The sequence below is a fragment of the Dreissena polymorpha genome, chromosome 9 (genome assembly GCF_020536995.1).
Source record: "Dreissena polymorpha isolate Duluth1 chromosome 9, UMN_Dpol_1.0, whole genome shotgun sequence".
NCBI lineage: Eukaryota > Metazoa > Mollusca > Bivalvia > Myida > Dreissenidae > Dreissena > Dreissena polymorpha.
In genome coordinates, this window is record NC_068363.1 from 102,014,876 (window position 1) to 102,034,004 (window position 19,129).

The following is a 19,129-nucleotide window of genomic DNA, read 5'->3' on the forward strand; positions in this document are numbered from 1 at the left end:
TCAAGGGACAAAGAAAATATTTGAAGTAGTACGAAAACTTTAACATTTGCACGCTAACGCTTACGCCGATACCGGGGTGAGTAGGATAGCTCCACAATATATATTTTATATATAATAGTCGAGCTAAAAATGCAATTGTACAATATTGGATGAGAATTGTTTAATAAACTCTCAAACATGTGTGTATTTGTTAAAACAATGGATTATTTTGCAAATAAAATCATTGAATAAAAAAAATACTGCTTTCATCTGTACACACACATTTAAATCTTCCTGAATTTGCCATTGTTATGTCAACATGGCATTGGTAATAAAATTGGAAACCTTATCAACAAATTTGATATTCAATATTTCAGTGTAGTGCTTTAATAATTATACACTTGTGTAGATTTAAGAATAATAAGTAATACCGTATTTTACCATGCATAGCGCGCAGTTTTCTACCTTCAAATTTCAAAATAAAAATTCAGTGCGCGTAATACATTGACACAACGCTTTCCTGGTTGCTAAATTGCAAAAAATCCATTACGTAATCGTAAATCTTCACAATTGCCGCCATTTTTGTTATTGCAAAAAAACTACACCCTATAATGTTATAGACTGAAGGGGCCGTTGTCGAAACAACAAATAGCGGGAAAGGTTAGGAATGAACGGGGTAGTAATTGTTTTGACAAAAATTAAAAGATGAAAAAAAAATGTCTTTGTTGGTGTTTTCACACTTCTTCATTGATTGTTCATTAAAAAAATCGAGGTATATCGATCCCTGTGCGCCGCGGTATTGTTTGTTAAAGTTTTCGTTGTCATGAAAACTCGTTGATTTACAACGCAAAACGTCTTATTTGAACTAAGGCTAATTATTTCAATAAGTATTTCTCAACTTCGCTTTTGCTTTATTTTGATAATTTAATCCAAAGTTTAATGTTAGCATTTCCGAAAATTTGCACTCCATGTGAATTGACAGTTTGACGTCATCAAAGGAAAGCCGCTTCCTGTCTGAAGCAATAAAGCGACAAGTGTCTCGCCGACAAAATTGGCTTCCTTTGTCTAGCAATCAACATGCCGAACCAATCGTGTGTTTGTTCCTCAATGGCAATCGTCCAATTAAATAATAGCACGTGCAAAGCTCCGCCTTCGAACCTTTTGCAAAGAACGGAGGTGGAGTTCAACGGTTAATTGAGCAAGTGTTTTACGTAAGTTGAGTTCCGATTTGCCGAAATTACTTGGCCCTAAGCATTGAAACGACGAATACATTTATCAATGATTTTCCGATCTCTGCATAAATATGCTACTGTGCGAGTATACTACGTAGGTTACAAACCAACAATAGAGATATAGACTCGTTTTATTTTCTTTCAATAGAGACAAGCAAATGATATTTGTCAAATGGCTTTACGCGGATAACGCCAACTGTATGGAATTGAGCGTTCGGGTGTATTGTTTGTCTTACTATAAATACTTATCAACTAGACGCAGTGAAGGCGCGAAATACCGGGTCAAACTGGATTTATCGGGGAGCATCTCTTAATGGGGAAATATTTAAGTCGATGAAAAATAAAATGGGATCCACGGACGATTTGCGTAAAATTGGACATTGAGATGTTGCGGGTCTGCAGAAGAAGATGTCATACGATGTTGTGAGCGGCAGGTAATGAAAATGTTACACTGTTCAAATGTGAGGAATAGGTAATAGTGGTTCGAATTTAACGCAAACATGCGCAGCGGAAATAAGGACATAACGGTGTTCTCGAGAGAATAATCTTAAAAATTGTCGAAAATATAGTGCTTTGCAACCCATGCTCCTGATCGTATAAACGCTCCCTACTTTAAAACAAAAAATTAAGCGCCCGAAAAACTCAGATTAAATGATTGCGCAATATAAGAATGGCGGCCATTTTCGGCCAAATTTTCAGGTTTTTGGTCTTGAATTCTTTTTTTTCTCCATTTTGGCTTTAAAAAATCGCATGCGCGTTATACATGGTAGCGCGCTATACATGGTAAAATACGGTAACTAAAACACTATCCAAAAGTTTGGATTATTATAAATGATAACTGATGCATTTATAAAATAGATGATCAATAAAATGATAAATAAAATAGTACAATAAAATAAATGCACTTAAGTTACACTGTTGTTCTTTGGTATCCATAATTCAAATAGTGTTACAATTAAAATAATCATTCCATTAACAAGGGACTCTGTGAACAAGAGATTGCCAAGCAATATGGTCCCATACCGGTGAAACTCCACCATTGTCAGTAAAAAAAATTTTTTTTTTTTTATATTTGTTGCCATTGCAACCAGAATTTTTGACGAAGGAACAAAATGAAATGACGTGCATAATCTCCATATTGCCATCTATCCATGTTTCAAGTTTCATGAAAAAATATTAAGAACTTTTGAAGTTATCGCAGGATCCAGAAAAGTGTGACAGACTGACTGACAGACAGACTGACAGACAGACAGACGGAGTGCAAACCATAAGTCCCCTCCGGTTTCACCGGTAGGGGACAACAAGCCCAACAGTATAGCAGAGGAAATGACCTCCATTATGCCCTGAAATTGGTACTGAGGAAAATTGAACTCAATAGACAAAAACTTTCATCAGCGTAAATCACCATAAACACACAAACACCGTCATGGACAGAAAGCACCTGCAAAAAAATGCGGAAACAGAAATTTGTGTATAAACAAAGGACACTAACTCTTCAGTTACAAATGATAAGTCTTTCTTCAGTTTGATGCAAAAAACGCGATGACACCTATATGTGCATGTTAAAAGTTTCATAACATCATTTGTATCACAAGAAGCATTCCTCATAAGGATTGCTAAAAAATTCACATACATTAAAAAATGTCAAACAACATTTACACAGTCACAATAAATTAAAAAGTGACACAAAATAAATGTTTAATGAACATGAACAGTTTGTTCGTTTTTTATTTTAAAAACAAACTAATGCCATTGAGGTCTCTTTCAAAGACAAATCGAAAAGCAAATCACGGTTCATTGAAGTTGACTACTGCAAGAAAATAAATAATTACGTTAAACACATTTGCAGACATATTATAAACATGCCTGCCTCAGTGACCTATTGAATACTGAAAAAATGCTTTATTACATTAATTTCATAAGGATGCTTAGAGAACAATATTCATGAAATTAGTAAACGATGAACAAAAAAAAATATTCGATTTATTCTTGGAAAATGTTGTAAGAGTACCATTGACTCTTGTAAGAAGGGGCCAGTGGCATATTCCCTGATGCTATGATCTGATATTCGGTTAATTCTTGTGCACTGGGGCCTGGGAAAAGTTCCCTGGTGCTGTCTGCTGCCCAGTAAACAGCTGAGAGTAGTTGGGCGGAAGTGGTGCCTCACCGCTTGGCCATGTGGGCTGAAAGCTTGACCCCTGCTGGCCCGTGGGGCTACAAACCACCTGCTGCTGACTGGTGGGGCTACAAACCACCTGCTCGTAGGGTGGAGGTTTGCTCTGCATGTGCGCTGCCTCGTCATAAGATGGAAGTCCCCACTGGGCAAGTGCTGGATTGTCCACTCCACCACTGTAGTCATTGTGAATGCCATGTTGACCATCCTACAATTAATAAGCAATTAATACAGACGTTTTCTAGACCATTCGGGAAAAATTCAATTTCAGAATTGGGACTTGTTTGCGCAAAAAGTCCTCTTATATGGAAAAAATTAATAAAATATAACTCTTTACAATAATTCAAAATAGAAGTAACAGAGGACTGCCCTCCTAGATTTAAAGGTATAAGTAACTGTGGACTGCCCTACTAGATGTAGAGGTATAAGTAACTGAGGACTGCCCTACTAGATGTAGAGGTATAAGTAACTGTGGACTGCCCTACTAGATGTAGAGGTATAAGTAACTGTGGACTGCCCTACTAGATGTAGAGGTATAAGTAACTGTGGACTGCCCTACTAGATGTAGAGGTATAAGTAACTGTGGACTGCCCTACTAGATGTAGAGGTATAAGTAACTGTGGACTGCCCTACTAGATGTAGAGGTATAAGTAACTGTGGACTGCCCTACAAGATGTAGAGGTATAAGTTACTGTGGACTGCCCTACTAGATGTAGAGGTATAAGTAACTGAGGACTAATTAGGATAAAGATGTGTTTGTTGGCAATTAAATATTAAACCTGATTCAAAAGTCTCCCAGCCATTCATAAATATCTTTGTTTCCAAATGCTAAACCTTTAGAAGATACCTAGCAAGAGTCAATAGTTTCATGAAAATTATATAGCACCATTGTCCCAAAAAGACAACTATTAAAAACATCAGACAAAATGTTTGGCAATTGAGATCTCTTCAAATTCACCTTGATTTTTTACTTTGACCTTTCAGCTAAAGACAGACAATCTCAAAAAACACCTTTGACCTTACTTTTTAATCTTTACCTTTGACCTTAGAAACCACGCAACATCTCATCATGCCTATCATTGATAAAAGACACAGTCCTTCAAAAGACAGCTCTAACGTTTCATTGACCCTTTCTCATTGAGAATCAAATAGACATTGGGTATATGCATCCAGCATAAAACGTTAACAGCATAAATTAAAGTGGCAGTCTGTTCAGGTTTTATGCTGTTTGCTGTTGCACCAGTATCTGATGGTTGGAAATTAAGCCTTAAAATTTGACTACAGTAAGAAATGTTGAAGTGCATATATGAGTGGTAAAGTGTTGGGTTTTTTTTCGTTCAAAATCGGGTCTGGAATTTGGCCCCAAATCCCAATTGAAAACAAGAGGGCCAAGATGGCCCTAGTTCGCTCACCTGAGAGGAGTCGGTTCATTTAATCTTTACCTAATGTCAAACTTGACCTAGATATTGACCAGACAAACATACTGGTCAAGTTTCATCTTTATTGAACCAAAACTCTGGCGTAGGGAGTGTTTTTGTTTTTGTAAGATTTGAAATGGTGACCTATATTTTGAGTTGACCCCCCTTACCAAACATCAAACTTTGCTTACAAGAATTTGGACAATCTAAGGGCATTAGTTATGTGATTTTTCTCATCATCAAACTTGACTGAGATCTTTCAGCAACTTTGATAAAGAATGCTTGAGAAATGTGAATGCTAGAGTGTTTACAAACCAAATGTGGATGGACGGACAGCGGACAAAGACCAATCCTAAAACCTCACCTGAGCAATCAGGTGAGCTAAAATGTGTGTTTCACCGATCTGAGCCATTTTCCAACTTGTCCAAGAAATCAATATAACCAATGTATTGACTAAGTGTCACGATGATTAGGCAAAATATGTGACTTCTATAGTGTTCGATCACAAGGTTTCTCAATATAGTCACATAAGGAAAACTGCCCCAACCCCCTGGCAGCCATGTTTATTGACCCATCGGGACCATTTGCAAACTCATCTGAGATGTATATAAAACCAATCTTTTCACCAAGTTTCATGATGATTGGGCAAAAAATGTGACTTCTAGAGTGTTCACAAGCTTTATTTTACTATATAAATAAAAAAAAACTGCCAGCCCCCCAGCAGCTATGTTATTCAACTGACCGGAACCATTTTCCAACTCAACTCTCGTATCAAGGAAACAAAAGTTCTGACCAAATTTCAAGAAAATTGGGCAAAAAATGTGACTTATAGAGTGTTCACATGTTTACACTATATACATATAGAGAAAAATGCCCCGCCCACTGGCGGCCATGTTTTTTTACCGATCTGGATCATTTTCGAACTTGTCTGACATATCAATAAAACCAATGTTTTGATTAACTTTCATGATGATTGGGCAAAAATTGTGACTTCTAGAGTGTTTACAAGGTTTCTCTATAGCCATATAAGGAAAACTGCCCCGCCCACTGGCGGCCATCTTTTTCAACAGATCGGAACCACTTTTGAACTCAACCAACATATCATTAAGACAGACATTGAAACAAAATTACATGAAGATTGGGCATTAAATGTGACTTCTAGAGTGTTTACAAGCTTTTTCTTTTACTTTGACCTAATGACCTAGTTTTTGACCCAGCATGACCTTGTTTTGAACTCGATCGAGATATAATTGGGAGAAATCTTCTGACCAAGTTTCATGAAGATCGGACAATAAATGTGGCCTCTAGAGTGTTTACGAACAAATGTGGACGGACGGACGACGGACAGACGGACAAAGACCGGTCACAAAAGCTCACCTGAGTAATCAGGTGTGCTAAAAAAAACATCCAACCTCGAATAAAAATTAACACATAAATGATACACACAACTATTATTATTATGAAAACATTAATAATCAAAGGGGAGTAACTACTGTAAACTTAAATGCAATATTTAAAAGAGTTGTCTTGCATGTTACTGATGATCTTAATTCATGGTTGTTTTAAAGCCTTTTTACTATTTAAATATAAGGAAAACTGCCCCGTCCCCCTGGCAAACATGTTTTTCAACTAACCGGAACCATTTCAAACTTAACTCACATATCTAGGAAACAATAGTTCTGACCAAATTTCATGAAAATTGGGCCAAAAATGTGACTTCTAGAGTGTTCCCATGTTTTCACTATATACATATAGAGAAAAATGCCCCGCCCACTGGCGGCAATGTTTTTTCACCGATCTGGACCATTTTCGAACTCGTCCGAGAAATCAATAAAACCAATGTTTTGACCAACTTTCATGACGATTGGGCAAAAATTGTGACTTCCAGAGTGTTTACAAGGTTTCTCTATAGCCAAATAAGGAATACTGCCCCGTCCACTGGCGGCCATGTTTTCCAATGGACTGGAACCACTTTTGAACTCAACCAACATATCATTAAGAAAAACATTTTGACCAAGTTACATGAAGATTGGGCATGAAATGTGACATCTACAGTGTTAACAAGTTTTTGTCTTTTTTTGACCTAGTGACCTAGTTTTTGACGGGGACACCACCCAGTTTCAAACTCGACCGAGATTTCATTGGGACGAAGCTTCTGACCAAGTTTCATGATCGGACAATAAATGTGGCCTCTAGAGTGTTTACCAACAAATGTTAACGAACGGACGACAGACAAAGACCGGTCACAAAAGCTCACCTGAGCAATCAGGTGAGCTAAAAATTATATATTTTTCCCTAATGGGACCTAAAAATTCCCAATTGAAGGTTTAAAAAAATACACATGTATATAAAAAAATTTTAGATTGCAAAATTTCATTAACCTCCCTATACAAGTTCAAACTTAATAAATATAATACTGAAAACACTTTTATTCTCAATTTTGAAGCATTTTTTTAGTGAAACAAAAACATTAATTGCCACATTTAAGTCAAAACAACACAAATTCACCCATCAAAAGAGACCCATCCCCATTCCCAAAATGGTAAACAAACACTGTAAAGGGTCAAATGCGGTAGGTACAAGACAAAGTGAACAACCGTTCATATCACTACATACCCGTGAGCCTCGCTCAACGATAATGACACGAGGGTTGCTGGCGGCTGCGTCAATGGCGGCCAGGAGGCGTCTCCTGCGCTGGGCTCGACTGTAGATGACGCACACCCAGATCAGCAACTTGAGCATGATCAGTATGAAGATCACACTGCAAAAATAAACTACAAGCTAACATTTCACAATGGACTGCCCAGATGGACCAGAGTTTTTTGTCCTATAGGGAAAAGTACCTGTACTGATCCAATTGGGAAAAATTGAGTCGTGAAAACCTCAAAATTGGGAAAAATTTTGTAGTGAAAATCTTGAAATTGGGAAAATGCGTTGTGAAATCTTCTTACTGGAAAATTAGTGTATTTGATTTTTTGCTAACAAATACCTTTAAATTGAGAATAACTGATGTCAAGTTGTTAATATTATATTAACTATGGTTCTAGCCATAGAGCTTCATAAGGAAATTAATTAAAGTTCATTAAAAATATAAATAAACCTTTATTTGTGAAATATGTAATTTTTCCCATATTGGGAAAGTGCCGTTTTCCGGTATTTTACAAAAAAGGAAAAAAATCGCTGTGGACAATCATCTTTCGTACATCTGTTACACTGGCAAAGAATTAGATGCCCAGAAAAAAGTATTTGTGATAATAATCTTATACTTTATTTTAAGAAAACAAAATCAAACAACAATAAAATCATACTGACATGACAGTCAATGCATGAAGACTTTTCATTACCCTGAATCTTCATTGTTTGTTAAACAAAGTGATAAACTGTAGGGAAAAAAGGAAAAAACTTTTCTAAAATAATAATTGCCTGGTCGTTTTGACAACATTTGAAATTAACTTGCCATGGTAAACGAGCAGCCCGTAATTTGTATACATGTACCTTCATATGCAATACAGAGAAAACAAGAAACCGTCTGAGACGGGTGATGCTCCCCAAAGTTTTTTTTTGTCACAATATTGCACTATATATTCAGATAAAAGGAAACGTCTTGAGGGCACAGTAGTTGGGGGGACAAGAATTTTTTTTATAGAAAATTTCAAAGGGCCATAACTCTGTGAAAAAAACATATGCCCAGAATCCACTGATAATATGCACATCTTCTGTTGGTAGTGAAGCTTCCCATAAAGTTTCATTAAATTGCGGTCATTAGTAGCTGAGAAATAGCCTTGACAAAAATTGTGCACGGACAGACAGACAGATGCACACATGGACAGACGAAGCGGCGACTATATGCTCCCCCTAAACAATGTATGTGAAAACATGTGGGAGAACAAGAATGGTGAAATTTTTAGCTTCTTACACTCAAGAAAAATTGGATTAAACAAAATTTAAAGCTAAATATAGGTTCTACTCTAGTAAGCAAATCAGTGCTTTCCACAGGATTTTTGTTAGGCGCCCCGGTGCTGCTAGGGGAGGTTCGGGAGGGGTGTCCCCTCCCGACGTTGATTTTTTTTTAATTAAACGTGTCAATTCACGTTCTGTGGTGCATTATAACTCAAAGAAAAACAGCGTCAAAAGACGTCATTTGGTGCATGACTCTTCAAAAAAAATCCCCAGTCATTAAAAAAAAACATTGTTTATATTGTTTAATTGTTTTAAAACTTTCCTGCACAGATAGTAAAATCCCGACTCAAACAATTCCCCAATACATCCGTTTCAACCCGACTCTATTACTGTATACTTACTACTTTTCAAGTTTCTATTTATTACCCGATAATCCCGTTTATTCCGTTTTTATCAATCACTTTCTGGTAAATATTTACGATAAAAACTCTCAATTATTTCTTTAACACAAACCTTGCCATTTTTTAAGTGACTATTTATTGATTTGATGAAATATTGCCTCTGAATATGCGTCAATCCCCTGACCTGTTGTGTGCTTGTTAAAACGCTCAATACACGCACGCTTTTGTATGCAAATGACGCGACGTTGTACATGCTGCATAATTTTAGCGCTCTTTTTAGTTGAGAAAAAGATTTGACGCAAAATAAAATTGCACTGCTAATTTGAAGCAAAAATATTTAACGTTGCGGTAACATTTACATTCGGAAGTGTGTTTCGGATTAAAAATCGCGTTAACATCGATTTACGGGAATGGTTTTCGGATTACAAATTGAATAATTCCCATTTGAGATTTCAACAAATATTAACCTTTGCGTTATAAATTCAACAATAATTTGTTAAAACACTTTACGAGTTGAATAAATGTTTTGACGGAATTATGCATGAAATTCACGTTGTCCACGAGGATCACGGCAGGTTGCCATCATAAGTCTTTTAACTATCGATTATCGGACGAAACATTTACAAGTGTGCGTAATTAATTCAGCGACAATTTGTTAAAGGGCATTACGTGTTGAATAAATGTCAGAAAAACGAGGTGAATCAGTTCTATAAATGGACATGATGAAATATTCATGTACTGGAATTAAATTGTTATCACATAATTGTAACCGGGAGTCATTTGCACAACTTACTCGCTATAATAATTAATTGTTTACCACATGCAATTAATGTCTCGTATTAATTATGAGTCATAGGTAACATGTGTTTACAGTAAAAAGGTGTGATGATGCCCGAAACTGTCTTTTAATGTACTGTACAGTACTATTTACCTGTTTTATATTACGTAAATGGTACAACGTCTTGCTAATCAAGCTGCGATAAACTCTTACTTCATGCCCGACGTCAATCAAAAATAATGGTCGATAGTTAACCCCGCCCTCATAAGCATTCGCGTAACTGATTGGACGATGAACTTCACAGTTTGACGACTGGACAGTTACCAGATACATCCTTGTCAGCATTTAAATGACTGTGTTATGTGGCTAAGATAATCGATACGCGCGTCATGCTATTCAGTTTCTCTTATCAGTGGTTTATCAATTACCCCATGTGGTGTTTATGGTGATTACTTGTGAAAGTAGGTACCGAGTGCTCTTTTAAAACAGGGAATATTGATACACTGATAGAGAAACCTTGATTTTTTTTGGACAATGTCCACTTTCTTTTACTGAAAAATACACTGATCTGAAAATTTCAAGCGCCCCGGGGACTCTGATTTCGAAATTCAAGCTTAAATGGCCTGGGGAAAATCCTGAAGCAAATACATGTAAATACATTATAAATATTTATTTAAACAGGACTAAATAAAGAAAAAAATGGCGTAAAACTTACATGTAAAAACCAAACTCCATCTTTCTTTTGCAGGCTCACAAAACTGAAATTAAAATTATGAGGCATCAACAACAACAAAATTTAATTCAGGTCATCTAAAATATTTCCAAACCTTTAACATTGATTTGAGTTTGAAAGTTGTTTAATGTTCTCATGTTAAATGATTTATTTTTTGTTTAATAAGTGTTTTGCATTGCCTACTTTATAAAATAATGCATCTTGATATTACCTTACTGATTATCAGCTTAACATTCTCAGATACTATTAAGTCTTGTAAGTAACAGTTCAGGATTTTATTGTGGAGGAGTACACAGTAGGGACCAATTAGTTTGATAGGTATAACAAAGCCAACAAACAGCAATAAACCACTGAAATTGACAGTGGCACTGGATTATTCACACACGAATGTCCCCACTTTGGAAGGACATTCCCGCTGTAAGAGCATTTTTCCCACGTTCCGACATTCGTAAACAACAGGCATGACAGGCCTGAGATTCAAAGGAACTGATCTATTCTGTGCAGTCCAAATCTATCATTAGAACAAATGGTGTGACCAACTTTCATGAAGATTGAACTATCAACATACTTTTTGTGTGTGAACAAGGTTTTACTATAGCCATACAAGGCAAAATGCCCTGCTCTCAGGTGGCCATGCTTTTCAGACCGCAACCATTTTAGAACCATTTTAGAACCAATTCAAGATATCATTACAAAAATATTCTGACCAAGTTCATTAAAGACTGGACTATAAATGTTATATTAGAACCAATTCAAGATATCATTACAAAAATATTCTGACCAAGTTCATTAAAGACTGGACTATAAAGAGACATTTAGAGTGTTAACAAGGTTTTACTATAGCCATATAAGGAAAAATGCCCCACCCTCCAGTGGCCATGTTGTTCAACAAACTGGAACCATTTTCCCACTTACTGGTATTCAAGATATCATAAGAACAAAATGTTCGGACCCATGTTTCATGAAGATTGTACAATATACATTGTATGTGATTTCTGGAGTGTTAAAAAGGTTTTACTATAGCCATATTAGAAAAAATGCACCCCCAGGTGGCATTGTTTTTCAACAAACCGCAACCATTTAACAAGAGGGCCTGAAAGGTTCAAAGTCGCTCACCTGAGATAACAAGATATTTTTGGGACAAATCTTCTGACCAAGTTTCACGAAGATCGATATTAAATGTGGCCTCTAGAGTGTTAACAAGGTTTTACTATAGCCATACAAGGAAAAATGCCCCGCCCCTTGGCAGCCATGTTTTTCAACCAATCGGCATCATTTTTGAACTCGTCCAAGATATTATTGGGATGAATCTTTGACCGAGTTTCATGAAGATCGGACTTTAAATGTGGCCCCTAGAGTGTTATCAAGATTTTACTATAGCCTTTTAGCAATTTAAGGCAAAAATGCCCTGCCCCTTGGCGGCCATGTTTTTCAAGCAAACGTAACCATTTTCGAACTCTTCCAAGATATCATTGAGACCAATCTTCTGACCAAATTTCATGAACATTGGACAATAAATGTGGCCTCTAGAGAGTTAACAAGTCGAATGCTGACGCTGCACGACGGATGACGGACAAAAGGCTATCACAAAAGCTCACCATGAGCATGTTGTGCTCAGGTGAGCTAAAAACCCGTCCAAAATATTTTTGAGACAAATCTTCTGACCAAGTTAAGTAATGATCAGACAATAAATGTGTTTTTCAGAGAGCTTACAAGGTTTAACAATAGCCATATAAGAAAAGAAGCCCCGCCACCTGGCGGCAATGTTTTTCAACTAAGTGAAACCATTTTCAAACTCATCCAAGATATCATCATGACAAATCTTCTGACCAAGTTTCATGAAAATCCGACAATTAATGTGGCCTCTAGAGTGTAAGTTAATAAGGTTTTACTAGATCATATAAGGAAAAATTTCCCACTCCTTGGTGGCCATGGTTTCCAACCAACCGAAACCATTTTCGATCCAGTCCAAGATATCATGTGGGCAAAACTTCTGACCCCTTCTTACCAAGTTTCATGAAGATAGGACAATAAATGTGGACTCTAGTCTCTAGAGTGTTAAAAAGGCAAATGTTGACGACACACGACGGAAAAAAGGTGATCACAAAAGCTCACCATTGAGCATGTTATGCTCAGGTGAGCTAATAAAAACAATGTATTTTAAGTTCACAATAAAATTCAAGCTATGTCTGATTTAAATTTACCATCGTGTATTCCTTTATTGCCCCCTATTAACAAACCATTTATACTACTCGAGACTCGGAGTGTTTTGACGACTTCACTATCAGTGATTTATCTGCAAATGATTGATTTTATTAGGCATTCACACCATGGTGTTCTTATGATAGGAATCACTAATCTCCATCAAAAGATGCATGGTAGTAAAATAAAAACTTTTGTATTTCATGGTCCAAAGATACTTTTACATGGTCTTCTGTGTATTATACCACTTGAGGCTAAAATACCTGTCAAAACATCAATTTTGCATAAACATGTAAAACAAATTGATTACTGACCGAAACACATTGATGTTTCACATACATTTACATTTTGTTTTTTACTGATTTGCAGTGAATAGTTTGTACACATTGCATCAATCTGATTTAGAGTTAATTGGTGATTGGTGGAATTAAAACAGTGCTTGAAGCGAGCACATTGAGTTACATTATTTACACATGTTCGATTGGGGCCTATCGGATGTCAAATAGAGGCATGCCCCACATTGCACCTTAAGGAGTCATATGCATTATTATTATAGTACAAAAAATAATTGTGTTTACCTCTGGAAAAAGGAAAAGGCCAGATATGATATATATATATTACTAAGAGTAATAAACTGATTACTGACTACAGTAAAGGTAGCATGATTGATCAATTTAAGTCTCCCACCTCTTTGGTTAAATGTCTCTATATTGTTTATTGAAAGTACTAATTCTGACCCAGGGCTTGCACTAAGAAATAAATTTTGGAAGTCCTGACTTCCTGCCCTTTACTTATGGAAGTCCCACTCAAGTCCCACTCAAAAATGTTGGAAGTCCAAAAAACTTTATTGTTGATGTTAACAGAATGTAAACTGCGTAAATGATCACAAACTCTTCCCATCCATTTTGGGTCACTGTTCATCTGTGAAAGTAACTAGATATATCTTACAACAAGGCGGAGACTACCCTAGGCTTTAAAAATAGGGAGAAGTTTGGAAAATCAGGCAATAAGTTTGTGCAAACAATATCGACTTAAAAAACAAAACATGTTTATTTTAAAACTTTTATTATTTCTATCATTTAACTATGTTCATTTGTAAAAACAATAAATTCTCATTAAAATCTACGTAATCATAACACATTTAAGTCATTCAACACATTTAAGTAATTTGAGATATGTGCGGTTGCACATTTTCATCACATATTTATTGTCATTTTATTATCCTCATCCCTATGACTGCATTTGCAACAAAACACAATCTTAATGAATGGTCATGATGGAGCATCTAGTATATCAATTACTGTTTATCCGAATACTATATATGTCCGAAATATGTACACTTAATACATGCCTTACCAGTTTAACTTTAATAATCCAAACTTTCCTTGTTGTTTTCTGGTTTAACAAACCTTATCAAATAGTTGTTAAATCCATTTAATGTTTTCTCCATTATTGAACCAACATTACTTGAAATTTGAATGGCCAGCTTTGAACTGAACGCGGGTTGAATGTTACAATAGGTCAGCCATTTGCAATGTCGAAAGTCATGACGTAGCTGCGGTAGCAATTTAATTCTACTCGGATAAATTATATCTTATCCAGGAAATGTGTTTTCTGAATGTTTCTGACTAGTAAAATGACTTGTTAGTATAGAAAATGAACTGTGATTCCAGTTTATATAATGTGGTTATTACTCATAATTATCGGTGGATTAACAGACTGAGAAAACTCGCGGGACCTAATACGGTAGTGATTCTACGTAATTAATTAAACTTTGATCATTTACCGTGCCGTCTGCCCAAAACCAGCAAGTATCTCCTAATCATTAGACAACATAGAGCAGAGGCAACCAATTTTAAGCGACTGCTTTGTCACGGTCAATTTGCGATCCGCGCAGGGGGTAAGTTGTGTAACTCTAAATAAATGTGGACTCTAGTCTCTAGAGTGTTAAAAAGGCAAATGTTGACGACACACGACGGAAAAAAGGTGATCACAAAAGCTCACCATTGAGCATGTTATGCTCAGGTGAGCTAATAAAAACAATGTATTTTAAGTTCACAATAAAATTCAAGCTATGTCTGATTTAAATTTACCATCGTGTATTCCTTTATTGCCCCCTATTAACAAACCATTTATACTACTCGAGACTCGGAGTGTTTTGACGACTTCACTATCAGTGATTTATCTGCAAATGATTGATTTTATTAGGCATTCACACCATGGTGTTCTTATGATAGGAATCACTAATCTCCATCAAAAGATGCATGGTAGTAAAATAAAAACTTTTGTATTTCATGGTCCAAAGATACTTTTACATGGTCTTCTGTGTATTATACCACTTGAGGCTAAAATACCTGTCAAAACATCAATTTTGCATAAACATGTAAAACAAATTGATTACTGACCGAAACACATTGATGTTTCACATACATTTACATTTTGTTTTTTACTGATTTGCAGTGAATAGTTTGTACACATTGCATCAATCTGATTTAGAGTTAATTGGTGATTGGTGGAATTAAAACAGTGCTTGAAGCGAGCACATTGAGTTACATTATTTACACATGTTCGATTGGGGCCTATCGGATGTCAAATAGAGGCATGCCCCACATTGCACCTTAAGGAGTCATATGCATTATTATTATAGTACAAAAAATAATTGTGTTTACCTCTGGAAAAAGGAAAAGGCCAGATATGATATATATATATTACTAAGAGTAATAAACTGATTACTGACTACAGTAAAGGTAGCATGATTGATCAATTTAAGTCTCCCACCTCTTTGGTTAAATGTCTCTATATTGTTTATTGAAAGTACTAATTCTGACCCAGGGCTTGCACTAAGAAATAAATTTTGGAAGTCCTGACTTCCTGCCCTTTACTTATGGAAGTCCCACTCAAGTCCCACTCAAAAATGTTGGAAGTCCAAAAAACTTTATTGTTGATGTTAACAGAATGTAAACTGCGTAAATGATCACAAACTCTTCCCATCCATTTTGGGTCACTGTTCATCTGTGAAAGTAACTAGATATATCTTACAACAAGGCGGAGACTACCCTAGGCTTTAAAAATAGGGAGAAGTTCGGAAAATCAGGCAATAAGTTTGTGCAAACAATATCGACTTAAAAAACAAAACATGTTTATTTTAAAACTTTTATTATTTCTATCATTTAACTATGTTCATTTGTAAAAACAATAAATTCTCATTAAAATCTACGTAATCATAACACATTTAAGTCATTCAACACATTTAAGTAATTTGAGATATGTGCGGTTGCACATTTTCATCACATATTTATTGTCATTTTATTATCCTCATCCCTATGACTGCATTTGCAACAAAACACAATCTTAATGAATGGTCATGATGGAGCATCTAGTATATCAATTACTGTTTATCCGAATACTATATATGTCCGAAATATGTACACTTAATACATGCCTTACCAGTTTAACTTTAATAATCCAAACTTTCCTTGTTGTTTTCTGGTTTAACAAACCTTATCAAATAGTTGTTAAATCCATTTAATGTTTTCTCCATTATTGAACCAACATTACTTGAAATTTGAATGGCCAGCTTTGAACTGAACGCGGGTTGAATGTTACAATAGGTCAGCCATTTGCAATGTCGAAAGTCATGACGTAGCTGCGGTAGCAATTTAATTCTACTCGGATAAATTATATCTTATCCAGGAAATGTGTTTTCTGAATGTTTCTGACTAGTAAAATGACTTGTTAGTATAGAAAATGAACTGTGATTCCAGTTTATATAATGTGGTTATTACTCATAATTATCGGTGGATTAACAGACTGAGAAAACTCGCGGGACCTAATACGGTAGTGATTCTACGTAATTAATTAAACTTTGATCATTTACCGTGCCGTCTGCCCAAAACCAGCAAGTATCTCCTAATCATTAGACAACATAGAGCAGAGGCAACCAATTTTAAGCGACTGCTTTGTCACGGTCAATTTGCGATCCGCGCAGGGGGTAAGTTGTGTAACCGTTAGAAAAACAACACACAATAAACTTGCTAATCACCTGTGGGCGGTAGCAAATATAAGGAGGCAGAGTTTAGACTGATCAAGACGTGTGCAAAACACATTAAGTCGGCAGAAAGCAGTGTTGATTGAAGTGTTATTTTAATCAACAGCTTACGTCACGGGTTGCTATTTTTGGCGTATGACCAATTTTAAGGAAGTACAGTGGACGTCATGGTTTTTTTTTATCGGCGTATGGAAACAATTATCGGGCGTAATATACGGCCGTACGCCGCTTAGTGCAAGCCCTGCTGACCTGAACAATTCTTCTATGTATGTACTACTATGTGATCAGTGCTCCAGCTAGGATTTAAAAAGGGCAGGGGAGCTTTTTTGTCAAAAGGGCACTTTTGACGCACAGTATTTTGTCAAAAGGGCACTTTCCAGCGCGCAGGCTTTTCTGGAATGCTTCCTGTTGTATGTTAATTTATATGTCATTAATAATTGTTAGACTATATTATTCCCATTATTATTAAACAGTGCTCCAGCTAGGATTTTAAAAGGGCAGGGGGGCTTTTTTTCAAAAGGGAACTTTGGACGCGCAGTATTTTGTCACAAGGGCACTTTTGAGCGCGCGGGCGTTTCTGGAATGCTTCCTCTTGCATGTTTATTTATATGTTAGAAATAATTGTTAGAATATAATATATATTATTATTCCCATATTTATTAAACAATTCAAATATAATCTCTACAATGAGGAATAAATTAATTACAATGTATTGTAATAAGAGATTTATAAATCATATGAAAAAAAAAAAAAAAAAAAAAATTTTTAAGGGCAGGGGGGGCCTGGGAAGGGCAGGGCAGAGGTTCGGGAGGGCAGGGGTGTGCGCCCATCAGTTTAGGCCTAGCTGGAGCACTGTGGTAAAAAAGCTGTTCCCATCTTCAGTGCCTTGGGGTCATGATAAAACGTCCATTGTTCAAACAGTTATGGTCATTAATGGTTTTTAATTTAATTAGTCTTTGGTGAAAATATCTATAAAAAAAAAATATCGGGTTGATTCAGACTTCTGGAGTACACCCTATTACTACACGCATTAACTGCGACAGAGAATCAGTTGACCTAATGAAACTCAACCTTTATATCTTAGTGATATTGGTTGACCCACATACCAAAAATTAGCTAAATATCTGTCAAAGTTTCGTTAAAAACCCAACTGGCAACAGAAAACATTACTTGTAGAGAAAATTTCCAATTCAAATAACTTTGCCAAAAATCAGTTGATGGAACAAAAATCACACTTGATCTATTGGTTATGAAGGTAGACTCATTCACCAAATATCAGGTTAATATCTGAAAGGGTTGGACTACTGGCTATTGCAACATATCCAGTGAGCGAGTATGAAAACATATGACACAAGAAGATGACAAGTTAAAATTATGTCAATTAAATATTATTGACAACCATCCTTATAATACCATTCATACACTTTAATTATGGCTAGATATCTAACAATATTTCAAACCATAAATATAATACCTATAAAACAATATGGCTTATCATTATGCAATTATAAATATTTGTTGTTATTTTCCTATTTTCATTTCCTGGCTTGTTGTAAACATTATTTGTCGTAATATTCACAATTATAGTTATTAAAGGTCACACTACACTAAAATATTTCCTTACCAAATACAATGCAAAAGCAATAACTTTAACAAAAATAATAAAGACAATCTTGTGTGCATTGAGACCCTCATAGCCATATATTTTCTCGAAGAGCTTTTCAATGCCTATTGATTTAAACAATACAAATATAGATTATGCGAAATGTAAGAAAGAACTCGACACGAGTATTAAAACGGACATTTTTTAACGGCCATCTATATATTTCCTTGCTTCTCTCCAGTTGCTGAGAGTTTCCCGCCATCTGTCAAATTCTAGTATTGTCTCCAAGCCTCAAGCAAAAGAGAGAATTTTTTATAAACAAGCATGTTTTCCCTACCACATGCACTAAGAAATATTCTAAAATAAAGGCATTTCAAGTGCCCCTACAGAAAATTTTGTCTTCAAATAAATGCTGTAAATGGTTTTAGAGGGATTAGCACACCAACAATATTACCGGTAAGTATATTGTAACCTATAAATTGAACATTAACACTCGAGGAACATGTCGATATTTTGCTTCGTCGGCGATGAAATTACCACATGGCGACGTATATAGAACCCACTGTCGATATCGTCATCAATGGACGAGGCATTGTGTTCACTCATCTCTAATGATTGCCTGGACATAGAAGCTTGTCTCGGAGTAAGCAGTGTCAGAATCT

General features: G+C 35.8%; 1 protein-coding gene across 1 annotated transcript; it reads right to left on the reverse strand.

Annotated features, from left to right (window-relative positions):
- Positions 1-2,022: 2,022 nt before the first annotated feature.
- Positions 2,023-18,429, reverse strand: LOC127844380 (uncharacterized). The gene is made up of 4 exons (XM_052374526.1): positions 18,339-18,429; positions 10,597-10,639; positions 7,419-7,563; positions 2,023-3,592 (listed from the first exon to the last, which is right to left on the reverse strand). Exons 2-4 carry the CDS (start codon positions 10,614-10,616, stop codon positions 3,284-3,286), a joined length of 474 nt encoding a protein of 157 aa, XP_052230486.1. The 5' UTR covers positions 10,617-10,639; positions 18,339-18,429; the 3' UTR covers positions 2,023-3,283.
- Between the last annotated feature and the right edge of the window lie 700 nt (positions 18,430-19,129).